The sequence below is a fragment of the Salvelinus fontinalis genome, chromosome 28 (genome assembly GCF_029448725.1).
Source record: "Salvelinus fontinalis isolate EN_2023a chromosome 28, ASM2944872v1, whole genome shotgun sequence".
NCBI classification, from domain to species: Eukaryota; Metazoa; Chordata; class Actinopteri; order Salmoniformes; family Salmonidae; genus Salvelinus; species Salvelinus fontinalis.
In genome coordinates, this window is record NC_074692.1 from 12090830 (window position 1) to 12105537 (window position 14708).

Consider the following 14708-nt stretch of genomic DNA (forward strand, 5'->3'; position numbering starts at 1 on the left):
TGGGACTATGCATGGCAGGGGCGTCCTCCTCCCTGAGTCAAGCATTGTTGACCGCATACCTCCTGGCCCTCTCACTTCGGGGCCCAACTGGGGTCTTTCCTCTTCATCCAGAGCCATTGACTGCTGCCTTCTGCCGCCTCTGATACAGCTTTGATTGCCGAACGCTGGCTCTGGCCCTTAATTCCCAGGTCTCTAAGCAGTCTGGTTGTAGATGTCGCCACAAAACCTCTGCAGCCCACCTCCACTGGTCGGACTTCTGTGTTCCAGCCATGATGCCGTGCTTCGGCAGCTAGATTGGCATAGCGCAGATGTTTCCGCTCATAAGCCTCATCTACTGAGTCCTCCCAGGGTACTGTGAGCTCAATGATGAAGACCTTCTTGAGCGAATGGGACCAGAGCACCATGTCAGGTCTTAGGGTGGTGGTTGCGATCTCCGGAGGAAACACAAGTTGCCGGCCAATGTCAGCTAGCATTTTCCAGTCGCGGGCCAAGCGCAGCTGGTCTCGCTCTAATGGTGTAGAGCCGCTCTTCGGTGGTTTAGCCCCTTCGCGGACAAAGGTCGTCCGTAAGGGGTGTGATGCTGCTGGGGGTGGTAGGGAGTTGGTGGCAGCTCGCTTGTCCTCCAGGGCGGACGCAAGGTTTTTAAGGACTTGGTTGTGACGCCAAGTGTAGCGTCCTTGGGTGAGGCTTGTTTTACACCCTGTGAGAATGTGCCTGAGGTTGGCTGGCATGGAACAGAGGGCACAGTCCGGATCTTCACCATACCATTGGTGAAGATTAACTGGTGTTGGAAGGACGTCATATGTTGCTCTGATGGAAAAGCTCAACCGCCTCGCTTCCATGGCCCACAGATCCTTCCAGCTGATCTTCCTCTTCTCCACACTGTCCCATCGAGTCCACTGTCCCTGTTTGGCAAGAGAGACTGCCTTGGCCCACCTTGCAGCCTCCTCCTGATGGCGTACTTCCTGCACTACCATCTTCCGCCGCTCTGGTGCAGTGGCCTTACTCCAAGCAGCACGGCTAGTTAGCCCAAGGCCTCCTCTCCCTTGCTGAACATGACCCACAATGTCAGCATGTCTGAGGGCTGCTGTTGCCTCCTGGACTGCTTTTCCTGGCCTCCATTTGCGCCCAGTTGCCAAGGTCGGCGCGTTGTTGCTCACCACTGGGTCTCGAGATTCATTCAGTGTCATCTGGAGCCTGGTTTTTGCACACTTGAATTCCTCTGTTAGACTGGTGAGGGGCAGCTTGAGGACACCATCTCCATAGAGGCCTATGGTGGTAAGGCATCGTGGAACTCCGAGCCAGTTAAATGTTTCAAATATGGAACTAGAGTTTTATCCCTAGGTTTTCTCTCTCTTTTTTGGCTCGTGATAATTTATTAAATTGCCTTTAAGTAAGACTGGAGATTAATTAAAACACAGTCAATTGAATTTTCCAGCATATATAAATTCACTGTGGTAATTGAATCCCCCACTCCAGTTTTATATTGTATGCCAGCAGTTACAAGGGAATACCTTCATCAAATAAAACCAGTCCAAGAGGAGAGGAAAAGAGATGGGATTGAAGAGGGACAAATGTTGTTTGGCTCAGTGGAAACTTGTACTCTAGGAAGATTTGAGATGTGTTTTTTTTGGAGCTGGAAATTGGATGATTGGTCAGTTGAATTTGTGGATGGCATGTGGTATGTTGAGGCTAGTATGAATCGCTTTGGATGTTGATATGGTGGAGTTTTAGTTCTAACAACATGCAAGTACTGTATCACCAGGTATTGAAGGATCTATTTGATATCATATATTCAAACAATACGAATTGTTATTCAGGCATGAATTTGTTACACTAGGGAAAGGGGATATCCGGTCAGTTGCACAACTGAATGCATTCAACCGAAATGTGTCTTCTGCATTTAACCCAAACCCTCTGAATCAGAGGGGCCTTAATCAACTGTGCCCGGAGAGCAGTTGTTGTTGGGGGTTAACTGCCTTGCTCAGGCAAGGGCAGAACGGCAGATTTTGACACCTTTGGGCTCTGGGATTTTAACCAGCAACCTTTCGGCTACTGGGCCAATGCTCTGAACCGCTAGGCTACCTGCTAATGGGGAACATTTTAGTGAACAATATTTGCACCGACGGTTATGGATGAAGATCGTCATGAAAATAAAATAACCACTCATAACCAGGCGTTTGCATACCGCTCCAACAGATCCACAAATGATGCAATCTCTGTTGCACTCCACACTGCCCTTTCCCACCTGGACAAAAGGAACACCTACGTGAGAATGTTATTCATTGAATACAATTCAGTGTTCAACACCATAGTGCCCTCAAAGCTCATCATTAAGCTAAGGACCCTGGGACTTAACACCTCCCTCCTCAACTGGATCCTGGAGTGGCGGGCCGCCCCCCAGGTGGTAAGGGTAGGTAACAATACATCTGCCAGGCTGATCCTCAACACAGGGGCCCCTCAGGGGTGCGTGCACAGTCCCCTCCTGTACTCCCTGTTCACCCATGACTGCATGCCAAGCACGACTCCAACACCATCATTAAGTTTGCAGAAGACACAACAGTGGTAGGCCTGATCACCGACAACGATGAGGCCGCCTATAGCGAGGAGATTAGAGACCTGGCAGTGTGGTGCCAGGATAACAACCTCTCCCTCAACGTGATCAAGACAAAGGAGATGATTGTGGACTACAGAAAAAGGAGAACCGAGCACGCCCCCATTCTCATTGACAGGGCTGTAGGGGAGCAGGTTAAGAGCTTCACGTTCCTTGGTGTCTACATCACCAACACACTATCATGGACCAAACACACTAAGACAGTCGTGAAGAGGGCACGACAATGTCTATTCCCCCTCAGGGGACTGAAACTATTTGGCATGGATCCTCAAATCCTGAAAACAGCTGCACCATCGAGAACATCCTGACTGGTATGGCAACTGCTCGGCCTCTGATTGCAGGGTACTACAGAGGGTAGTGTGTACGGCCCAGTACATCACTGGGGCCAAGCTTCCTGCCGTCCACGACCTCTACACCAGGCGGTGTCAGAGGAAGGCCCTAAAAACTGTCAAAGACTCCAGCCACCCAAGTCATAGACTGTTCTCTCTGCTACTGCACGGCAAGCGGTACCGGAGCGCCAAGTCTAGGTCCAAAAGGCTTCTTAACAGCTTCTACCCCAAAGCCATAAGACTCCTGAACAGCTAATCAAAGGACTACCTGGACTATTTGCATTGTACCCCCCCCTTTTTACGTTGCTGCTACTCTCTGTTTATTATCTATGCATAGTCACTTTACCTCTACCTACATCTACATATTACCTCAATTACCTCGACTAACCGGTGCCCCCGCACATTGACTCTGTACCGGTACTCCCTGCATATAGCCTCACTACTGTTCTTTTATTGTTGCTCCTTAATTATTTGTTATCTTCTTTTTTTTCAAATTATTTTAGTAAATACTTCAACTTTTTTTCTAAACTGCATTGTTGGTTAAGGGCTTGTAAGTAAGCATTTCACTGTGCGTACTACACCTGTTGTATTCGGCGCATGTGACAAATAAGATTTGATTTTAAAAAATTATTGTAATGTCAGTTGAGAGCCCATGACAATTTTGTTGTTTTGGCTCTGTACTCTAATCACTTTGGATTACCATTTTGGAGTCACTTTTATTGTAAATAAGAATAGAATATGTTTCTAAACACTTCTATGTTAATGTGGATGCTAGAATGATTATGGATAATCCTGAATAAACCGTGATTAATGAGGAGTGAGAAAGTTACAACAGCATACCCCCAAAATATGCTAACCTACCCTGTTATTATAATGGTGAGAGATTAGCGGGGTATGATAGTTGTGTCATTGTTCACAACTATCCGTAATCATGGTTGCATCCACAGGGGTTAGAAACATATTCTACTCTTATTTACAATGCAATCTACACCAAAATGACACAATACATTATTTACCATTCATTTCAATTGGGCGCAACATTTTCTGGAACACAACCAAAACAAAGAGCAAATTCATCCAACAAGTTTGTGGAATCACAGACTTGATGTAATCATGCCGTGCTAGGAATATGGGACCAAATACTAAACTGACTACTTTAATACACATACTGTATACACTACATGGCCAAAATTCGAACATCTCATTCCACAACCATGGGCATTAATATGGAGTTGGTCCCCCCTTTGCTGCTATAACAGCCTCCACCTTCCTGGGAAGGCTTTCCACTAAATGTTGGAACATTGCTGCGGGGACTTGCTTCCACACAAGAGCATTAGTGAGGTCGGGCACTGATGTTGGGCAATTAGCCATAGCTCGATGTTGGCGTTACAATATATCCTAAAGGTTATCGATGGGGTTGAGTTCAGGGCTATGTGCTGGCCAGTCAAGTTCTTCCACACCGATCTCGACAAACCATTTCTGTATGGACCTTGCTTTGTGCACAGGGGCATTGTCATGGTAGAAACAGGAAAGGGCCTTCCCCAAACTTCCCCCGGACTGCCAGATGGTGAAGCGTGATTCATCACTCCAGAGAATGCGTTTCCACTGCTCCCGAGTCCAATTTCGACAAACTTTACACCACTCCAGCCGAGGCTTGGCATTGTGCATGGTGATGATAGGCTTGGAAACCCATTAAATGAAGCTCCGATGAACACTTATTGTGCTGACGTTGCTTCCAGAGGCAGTTTGTAACTCGGTTGAGGACAACCGTTTCAGCACTCGGCGGTTCTGTGAGCTTGTGTGGCCTACCACTTTGCAGCAGAGCCATTGTTGCTCCTAGATGTTTCCACTTCACAATACCAGCACTTACAGTTGAACAGGGCAACTCTAGCAGGGCAGAAATTTGATGAACTGACTTGTTGGAAAGGTGGCATCCTATGACAGCTCTTCAGTACGGGCCATTCTACTGCCAATGTTTGTCTATGGAGATTGCATGGCGGTGTGCTCGATTTTATACACCTGTCAGCAACGGGTGTGGCTGAAATAGCCAAATCCACTAATTTGAAGGGGTGTCCACATACTTTTATGTAGTGTAAGTGAATCTGTCCCAATACTTTTGGTCCCCTAAAATGGGGGGACTATGTACAAAAAGTGCTGTAATTTCTAAACAGTTCACCCGATATGGATGAAAATACCCTCAAATTTAAGCTGACAGTCTGCACTTTAACCTCCATAGTCATTATAATTTCAAATCCAAAGTGCTATTCAAATGGTTATTATGGCTGGCGTTAACCATCGTCTAAACTTCCATGACCGTTCCAGCCCTACCTGACATCAATGTAAAGATGTAGGAAGGCAGTGGAAGAGAGATTTGAATAAGGGAGAGGCTTCACTGTTATCTGTGTTTATTGTGGCAGAAAGAACGGACAGTGCTTTGTGTTTGAATCTTGTCTGGGCTTGAAATCAGCTCCTCGTTTCTCCAGGAAGCTCTGTATTTGTTTATAAGGGTATTTGTCAGGTTATTGGGTCCTTCCCACGTGACTCCGCCTTGTTTTTCCCTTTTCTCTCCTCTCTCTTTCTCCACACACTCTCTCTCTCTCGTCACTCTCTCTCTCTCTCTCCACTCTCTCTCACTGGAGTTCCATGGTTGTTGCAAGCGTATTGATTATTTCAAATACTGATTATCTAAAAGGCTTTCAGCTACTGTAGGCATTGGATTTATTTTTGCTTAATTATTTATGGGCCAGGGCTTGCAGTAAGTATTACCGCTATAAGATCATGAAGGATTACATTGTTAATATTCAGCAGTGTATTTTTATTTATGTAAACTTTAAGCTGCACTGTATGACTGTTGGCAGCCTCTCTAAGTGCTGTCTCTCTCTGCATCTCTTTTTCTAACTCTCTCTCTTTGTCTGTGTTTATAGAGGGAGCTAAACTCAATAGCGTCTGAGCTGGCGGGGCGACAGGAAGAGAGCGAGCACTCCCACAAGCACCTGGTGGAGCTGAGCCGGGAGTTCAAGAGAAATGTTCCGGAGGTGAGTGCCCCTTCTGCCCCTTTCACCCTCCAGCCCCGTGCCTTCTCCCAACCCTGCCATGAGTTCTACGTGTCATTCGGCTTGTCTCCGCTCCACTAGGCAGACTGACTTTCTCAGTCTCTGGCAGTGTTTGAGCCCCGCTTACCTACAATATGTGCCTGTCATTTGTTTTTGTTTTTTTCAAATCTGCTTTAGTGTATATCATTGGCGCACAATGCTTGGGACAAGTCAGTCATTACCCCACCCCCCTCCTCCAGGTCTGTTTAGGTTTAAATGAAACCCTGTGGCCTATAGCTAGGGTCAGGGTTCCTGGGATCTCCCAGTCAGACTACAGAGCCCCTATCCCTGTGTGAGAGTGTGCTGTAATCTTGTCAGTATAATACAGGTGCAGAAGGCAGGATCAGGCTGTCACCACAGGCAGCCCAATCCCCTTACCAGGGGCTGACTGAGAGCCAGGAGGAAGGGAGCGGCTGGAGCTAGTACAAGCTGGAAATCCCCACTTACAGACTCTCACTCAAACTCCTCAGCTTTTCCCAATTTATAAGACCCCCCCCTTCCTCATCTTCCTCCCTCGCACTTCACTCCAAACCAGAGATGTTGCTTCTTCTGCTGGAATTTGTGCTAAAGAAAAATACATCTGGAATCAAACAGCATTTGACATTTGACAGTTGTCCATTAGACATTTCGCAGTTGTTTGTTAAAATTGTCCATAACAAGTATAAGTATATTCAATGCTATTGAGACAAATTACAATACAAAGTGCAGTAGAAGTCTTTCCCTGTCCTCACCAGGGCAATTGTCTTCTAGTGTCTCAAAAATGGTAAGCGTTTGTTCTGTTTGTCTGTATTCAGGAAGTCCGGGAGATGGTGGCTCCTGTCCTCAAGAGTTTCCAAGCTCAGGTGAGTCTACTTCTCCTTGCCCATGTTTTGCAAGTGGGGCTTTGACGTGATTTAGAGAAACATGACCACTACATCCTGACACGAAAACCTCAGCACATTAAACTGTGGCCTTGGATGGATGATAGGGTGGGTCCGGGATAGAAATTCATGTGTAAGGACCCAGTTTTCATGTTACACTTCATCTGATCCTTATTGACTGGTATCTTTTCTGTCAAAGTGGAGTAGCTCTCTATCTGCCATTAGATGATCAGATATCTGGCTACTCATATTCTCTTCCCTGAGACAAGCCCTCATTTCCTGTTTTGGATTGTGCATTCTCAGTGCCCTCTCTGACGTGGCCATATTGAAAAAGTCATCTGATACCTACCAAGGCTCTGCTCTAGCCATTAAACCAAGGTCATAAATCACATTTGTGAGCTATGTTATGGTCCACAAAGCAGAGGCATATTGAAATGATACCGCAAATAAGGTTTCCAGTCTACCTCTCTCTCCTCAACTAACCTGAAAGCTGAATCACTAAATATGATAACACTCTGCATGGATTTTCTGGTTCTCATGTGTGATCATAGTCTACATGTTTTTTAAAGTGGTTTGTAATTATCTATGTCAAAATGACAGTCTGTTTTGTCTGAAGTCATTGCTGATATGTGAGGTTGGTGCCAATGGAGTCACAGTAATTCAATTGACAAAGGCAGAGACATCAAAATACTGTATCTAAAGTGCCCTGATGTATCTTTATTGTGCAAACATGAACCTAGGGGATTCATTTGAGCACTATTGATGTTTGACAACTGAGAGCATAGATGTTTAGGAAGTAAATAAAGTAGATAGCTGATAATTAAGGAGGCCTCTGTTTTGAAGGAAGAAAGGTATCAATGCTTCCACTGGAAATGTTTGTAGCAGGGGGGGGGGGGGGGGTAGTTTTTTTGTAGAACGACTATGAAACGGTCAACTCTAGTGACTTTTTAAAAGGACATTCTTCCCATTGTATAATACAGTTTTTGGGTTTGGGTCCCCAAAGCTCCCTCGCCCCCAGATAGCGCATATGAACACGTCATAAGCCACGGCAAAATGCAAAATATTTACAGTAAGTTGGCTTTAAAAATGCGAAACGTTCTCACAGCCTCATGGCAAAACGTGTAGAATAGCAGGAAATTTGCTTTAAAACAGCAACATTTTCTCTCAGCTTCATGCCAAAATGTGTAGAATAGCATGACATTAGCTAATAAACTGCACATTTTCCTCTCTGACTAGCGCAATGTCTTGGACGGTGCACTGAATTTCGTGCGCGGTCAGGTTTGGCTGCCTCACTGGCACAAATGGCTAAAGAACCTTTAGAACAATGTTGAACTCAGACAGAGCTAAATCACCTTTATAAATTACACGGACAGATTATTGAAAGTATGTTTGGTAGAAATGCTATGATGTGGGGGCACTAATTTTGAATGCAGAAACACTGAAAGGTTTGCACTTCTACTTTGGATCTCTCTCATCGAACTTCAATATGTGCAGATTTTAAAGTAAAATGTACTAGCTACCTACTGTATATACAGTCATTCTCAGCTATTTTCAGAAGGGACATTTTTGCCAGAAAAAGAATGCATCATCATAAATAAAACCCCTGGTGTTTTCTGATACACTTTGACCTTCCTGCTTAATGTCAAACAGCTTGTGGAGGCTTGTGAACTTTACCCACCAGTAATCTGCCAGGCCTTAGAGTAAAGCTGTGGGAGTTATACCTGCTGCTTCATGTGAGAAGCACAGTAAATAGGACTTGTAATTGCAGGAGCTTGTTTGGCTGTGTGTTTTGGGATACACTAAAGCTCCCCTACAGCTGCACCGAACAGGTGGTGTATGAGTCACAAGCGTGTGTGTGTGTGTCTATATTTGAGAGATCTGCTCCCCCCTCCTCGCCCGGGGCTGTGGCCCAGAGGAATCCCTTTTGGTATTTGGACCCTCATCATGGCACTTTTAAAAGAGAAGTTTCTCCCTTTGAAGTGTTTGTGACATGACAGGCTCTATTTCTTTTCTGTTTCATTTCAATGTACCCCTCCTACTTTCTCTCTCATCCCTCGTCCGATCTCGTCTTCTAATTATCGTTAACCAGGCGACTGATTAGAAACACGTCGACGGCGACCTAGTTTTCACAGAGCTGAAACACCAGAAAGGGTTAATCCCAGAGCTGGTGGCTGTCATTGGTCGCTTCCCTCCTTCTTCTCCTTCGTTCCTCTTTTCTTTCTTCCCTGGAAGTTTGCTAATGAGGTCCCGTCAGAGCTTGGGAGAGGTGTTAATTTGGCCTTGTGAAGTGGGAAGGAGATTAAGGACAGTGAGGAGCTGAGTTTACGGCTTAAAATACACCGCTGTCCTTATTAATCCACTGGGCCCTGGGAGACCAGCGTTTTTGGTTTTTATAATGAACACTGTCTTATAATGAAGGTAATTTTAATAAAATTTACTGCAGAGACAGATGAGATGATAGGTGTCTCCATGGTCTCCGGCACACCTTTGGGGCTGGGGGATATGAGTTATTTCTCAAATAACCGATCGCAGGAGAGAGAGGCCTGTTGGACTGGGCCTGAGCCTCATTTAGCTCCATGTGCCGTTCACACAACTTTCACACAACATTCCCTTGCCATCTGACTATACGGTATTGCAGTCTCCACCAAGCCTACATGGGATCCAAGATGCAATTTACACCTCTCTCTCATTTTAGAGTGTAAATCCCCCATAAGACTCACCTTCTCAACAAAGAACTGTGATGGAATTCTGGAATCTGTTGCCTGTGGATTCCTGTGAGGTTCTTCTTCATACAGCTAGATACTGTAGATACTGGCTTTGAATTGTTGGGGATGTCAGGCCCAAATTATCCAGTCATCAAATGTTTCCCCTCTTCTCTTGATGTCGTTTGGTAACCTACTCAGAGTAAGAAAACAGCAGCCCAGGCTCCTAATTAAGGAAACTTTCTTTACAATAATCCGAGGAGTAATTTAGCGTGCACAATGAGAGTTGTGGTGCTTGCGTTGCGCAGATGGAGAATCTGATAAATAGTTTGTAACGTGTAATTAGCTTCTCTGCCGGTTACATACCATTAACCCCTCGAGCTCAGGAATCATTATTGGTCCTCATTATCAGCCAGAAAGGTACAATCGAGCTGACTAGACGTCAAAACATCAAACAGCTATTAATGCAATGCCGACTGAGGGTTGGATGGTGGACACCTGTTTTCAAACTGTGCCATCTCTTACCCTGAGGTTGTGGTGATGATATGTGGAGTAAATGTCGCTCATTCTCTAGGAGTAAGGAGTAGGCTATGCAATGTAGTGCTCTTACAGAGAGGAGATAATCCTGAATCTCTTCAAGTCAATAGCAGATATATTGGTAGAATTCTGTACAGGTGTATATTGGCAACTTGATCACCCGGGTAGGTGCTACACCAACATCAAGGGTTTTACTGGTAAGAGGTGAAGAAATGACAGCTGTTCATAAAGCCATCTCTATTAGGAATCTAGGAATTCATATCTGCTTATCATGTTACACATGTGTTTTCATCCAAGCTCCATTAATGAGCATGTTACGAATGTGAATTTCAATACCTTTCCAATCAAGGCATATTAGGTACTTCAGACGTCTGCAGAGACACCAGTCTATCAGGTGATATGAGAGCGATGTCCTGCAGAGACACCGGTCTATCAGCCTCCTGTTGCAGACCTGCACATAAACCCTGAGCCCAGAGCCTGAACCCAGAGCCTGAACCCAGAGCCTGAACCCAGAGCCTGAACCCAGAGCCTGAACCCAGAGCCTGAACCCAGAGCCTGAACCCAGAGCCTGAACCCAGAACCTGAACCCATACAGAGCAGAGTGGGCTGCACTGTCGCTAGCCAGGTAGACTCAGACACACAGTCTTTGATCATCCATCGAGAGGAGACCAGTCCTTCCTCTTTCTGATTAATTCCTGAAGGAAATGATCATTCGTCTTGAATGTATAAATATGTTATGAATAGTGGAATGAATCAAAGAGTAAAGGATGATAATTAATTATGGCGCTGTGATAAAAAAAATCTGTGCGTGTTATGACGCAAGCTTCCTCCATGTCATTACGAGAGGTTCTATAATTACCTTTCTGCCCGAGCCAGCGCTCCTGGCTGTGCTGCCGGTGGCGAGAGCGCCGCGGCGGTGCGGCTAACGGTCGTAAAGCTTTTCCCTGCCTAATTGTCTGAGGGGCTCTATGGCACTTTCATAGATGAGGGACTGCGCCGTTTGTGAAATGCAGCAGCGATGCTCCCGCTTTAACAGCTCAATGAAGACTGATCTTCGTCATGAACTAAATTGGCTGGATATAAGGTGCATATAGGCTGATCGGATGGGCAGCATGGGTCGGTGGGGTTGGGTTGGTTAGTAGAGTCCTCATCTCCTGGTAGGTGTCTGTAACGGTGAGGTTGGCACGGTGTTGAAAGTGTGACTTTGTCCAGTAAAACACAATGTGGTAGCGATAACCCCCCCTTCACAAAATTCAACAACACGATTTTATCTCCAGAACAATGCAATGAGGTACGGTAGCTGAGATATCTCTGGATGTGACCCATTCCAACTCCCCTGTCTGGCTGGATCTGTCACACCCTACCATGTCCATTTTCACCAACAGCTCGTACCAGGTTCCTGAGGCAGTTCTAATGCTGTCTCCACCTACCTCTATTGTCTGTCTGTCTCAGGCTCATTGAGCAGCCAGCCAGCCAGCCTAGGTCCATACAGGAACTCCAGGCCATTAGGTATGAACAGCACACATCGCACCTCCGGCCGATTGTTGGGAATATAATGGGCTGCAGGAGCCATGTAAACCAGAGACACCCTCCGCCCACCCTCTCTAGTGGAGAGAGGGTGTGGCTCGAAGCACCAATAGGAGCTCATATTTAACATGACCTCCCACCTCTCATCTCCAGTGGCGCTCCACACACAGCCCTCCTGATGCAGCAGTAGTGCTCCCATTAAGAACATACTGTACTGTACTTGTCATGCTTCTGCCTTGTTGTGGAGTTATTTTCTCTGCATTTCTATTACTGTCATTAGTATAGTTACAGTAGCCAGTAGAGTAAGAAAACACGTATTGTTTAAGAGGTTCAGTCGAATCTCATTTATTTTTCCAAGCATGAATTATTGGGTTAGAATATAATGTCCCTCGGCCCATGCAGTCTGTCCTGTGGAAGCAGTCATCTCTTTCTTCTGCTTCCTTTGACACTGGTAATAATTAGTGCTGCAGCTCTGCTAATTCAAAAGTCCATACACAGAGACCTAGGGAGTCGTGTGGGACATGCCACAGAAGAAGACCCAAAGCGGATACACAGAGTTTTAGATATGACTCTCTCTCTGACTTATCTTCTTCTTTCTTGACTGCTGATCTGATTCCGTTGTGTTTGAATCCCTCCTCCTCCATCAGCCTCCCAGTGTTAGTCTCATTACACCTCTCAGGGTTGTGCTTGAGGATGTGGTTGTGATATGATGGCGTGTTTGTTTTCCTATACTGACTGATGCCGTGTCTGCACATCCCAGTTGGAGATATTCATCATTATGGCAGCGTGTTTAGATATAAGAATTCACACCAGGTATAGAGAGAGAAGGGACTGATGTTATAAATAGCCACTTGCCTCTCTAGCCATGTGGAATTGATGAGTTTCAGCACATTCTGCTCTGCAGTGCTGGGTTTAATTTCTATAGTCCTGACAGCACAAACCTCTGACCCCGGAGACGCCACGCCTGAGTAACTATACTGTGCAAATGTTAGCCATGTTTGAGGATGGACGCACACAGAGGTGTCTGTGCTGTGCTGCTCTTACAGGGCCTCAGACTGCCCGTACATCCTCTCCCTGTAAATCTCCTACCACCATAACAGACAGCCACTCACATTCCCTCACACTCCCTTACTCACCCCTTGACAAACAGGTGATCTCTGAAACACTCACAGGAATTCACTCCTCTCAACTCCTAACTAGCATGCTACTGTAGCAGATACCCATAGACTTCCAGTCATTGCGCTAACGCAAGTTAGCGTTGGCTCGCGAAATTACCTCATACTTCCTTCATACTGGACACAGAGACATAAAAATGCTATACAGAGTTCTGGGGAAGTAGATAATTGCCAAAATCTCGACATATTCGAAGTCAACTGACTTGTTATGAGACAGGCGTTAGGCTCCCCCAAGCACCCCAGTCTGAGATCAGAGCAGAGTAAAGGAGCCGTGTTCTTGGGAGGCTCTGACTCCTGGCTGGCACCCTCTCAGCTCCTGGCAAGAGCACAGTCAAATTAGCCAATAAAAATGTGTGAAATCGGTGGCTCTGCGCCGGCGAGGACATGCCAGGAGAAATAAACATCAGCGCTCGTACAACCAGGAAAAACCCATGTGAGGAGGAAAAGGCGGAACGGGGGAGCTACTCCACCAATTCCACATTGTGATGCTGTGATTTTCGCCAAACAACCACTGAGCCACAGAACCAGTCAGCCACAGAACCAGTCAGCCACAGAACCAGTCAGTCACAGACCCAGTCAGTCACAGAACCAGAACCAGTTAGAGACGGAGAGAAAGTCTTCTTACGTCCACCACAGAGACACAGCTGGAGATCAAACCAGTTGCAGTGCAGTCACATTTGGAACATGGGCTCCTGTCAGTAGACAGAGTCCTCCTGTGTGGTGAGATTTTAATTCCCTCTGTCTGGATCCTGCAGTTTTCATTTCACATTGTGTTGGGCTGTGAAGTTTATTTTCAGTAGAATCTAAGCACACTAATTAAATATCATAACTTTCAGAGGAAGGCTCTCCTAAAGGTACCTGCAATTTTTATTTAGACTTCAAAAGAAGCCAAGCCTTTAAAGTAAATCTATTGTTTTTCATTTAGACTTGCAATGTTCTCCTCTCTTGTGAAAGCACCGCTGTATGTAGTTATGATTGATCTGGTAATTAAAATATGCAGAGAGGGAAAAATATTAACTGCTTCTTTTTTCGCTCTCTTTTTGTTTTAGAAAACAGCAGCCCCTTTTTTTTTCTCTTTCCAGCACAGATAATTAAATTTCATACATTGATGTTCTTTACACAGCATTCATCGACCTCATTATTTTTCAATTTTCATCTTTCTGGTGGGAGATCGATAGATTGATAAAATGATGGAGCCCATCTTAAATAATGCAAAGGAGAGAAAAGTTACGCTCACTTTGCTGCTAGCTAAGTGTTTGAACTTTTATTCTCCTTTCAAATGATGTTTAATATCCCATGAAGGTACTGTAGACCTCAATGCTACAGTCTTTAATTAACTGATATAATTCAAAGGGTTAAATCATTTATTTAAATTTTTGCTGTCCCTGTACAGAAAATGTGGAGTTTTGCACATACAGTGTAGGATGACGCTTGTCAGGGCCAATATCCCAAACTATAAAAAACTAGCAATTCAAAGAAAGACAGCGTAAAGTAGGCCAATTAGTACCTAGGGAACATTTAGCTAGGAGAGATAGCAGCTCAAAATGTCACACGCACTACCATTGGACCGATTGTTTATAATGTGACCTGACAGTTTGGGTCTCTTCAATATCGGATTAACTACAATACTAATTAACATGTGGTTATAGTAAAGCAAGGAACTCTCCTGCAGAGGAAGAGAAATGTGCATAAAGAGGAAAGAGACGCAACCCATAGTTTTAGCTCATGTATAGTTTAAGTGGAAAGGTTTTTCCCTCTACATACAGTACAGTCTAAATTCATTATTTCTAGTTACTTTCTTCAATAAAATACATTGTCCTAAATTCTATCTCCCCTTGTGCAGCCAAAACCCGGGCACCACAGAGCTATGTG

At 45.2% G+C, this 14708-nt stretch overlaps 1 protein-coding gene across 8 annotated transcripts in view; it reads left to right on the plus strand.

Moving 5' to 3' along the window:
* The window catches only part of LOC129826176 (homeobox protein cut-like 2), a 128593-nt gene that overhangs the window by 55100 nt on the left and 58785 nt on the right, over positions 1 to 14708 (plus strand). For 7 of the 8 annotated variants that reach the window (XM_055886580.1, XM_055886581.1, XM_055886582.1 and 4 more), the window contains 2 exons: positions 5868 to 5978; positions 6830 to 6877. In XM_055886580.1, coding sequence (XP_055742555.1) covers positions 5868 to 5978; positions 6830 to 6877 — 159 coding nt within the window. Of the gene's footprint in view, positions 1 to 5556; positions 5699 to 5867; positions 5979 to 6829; positions 6878 to 14708 lie in introns of those variants that run through there. The other variant, XM_055886587.1, reaches the window with a different exon arrangement.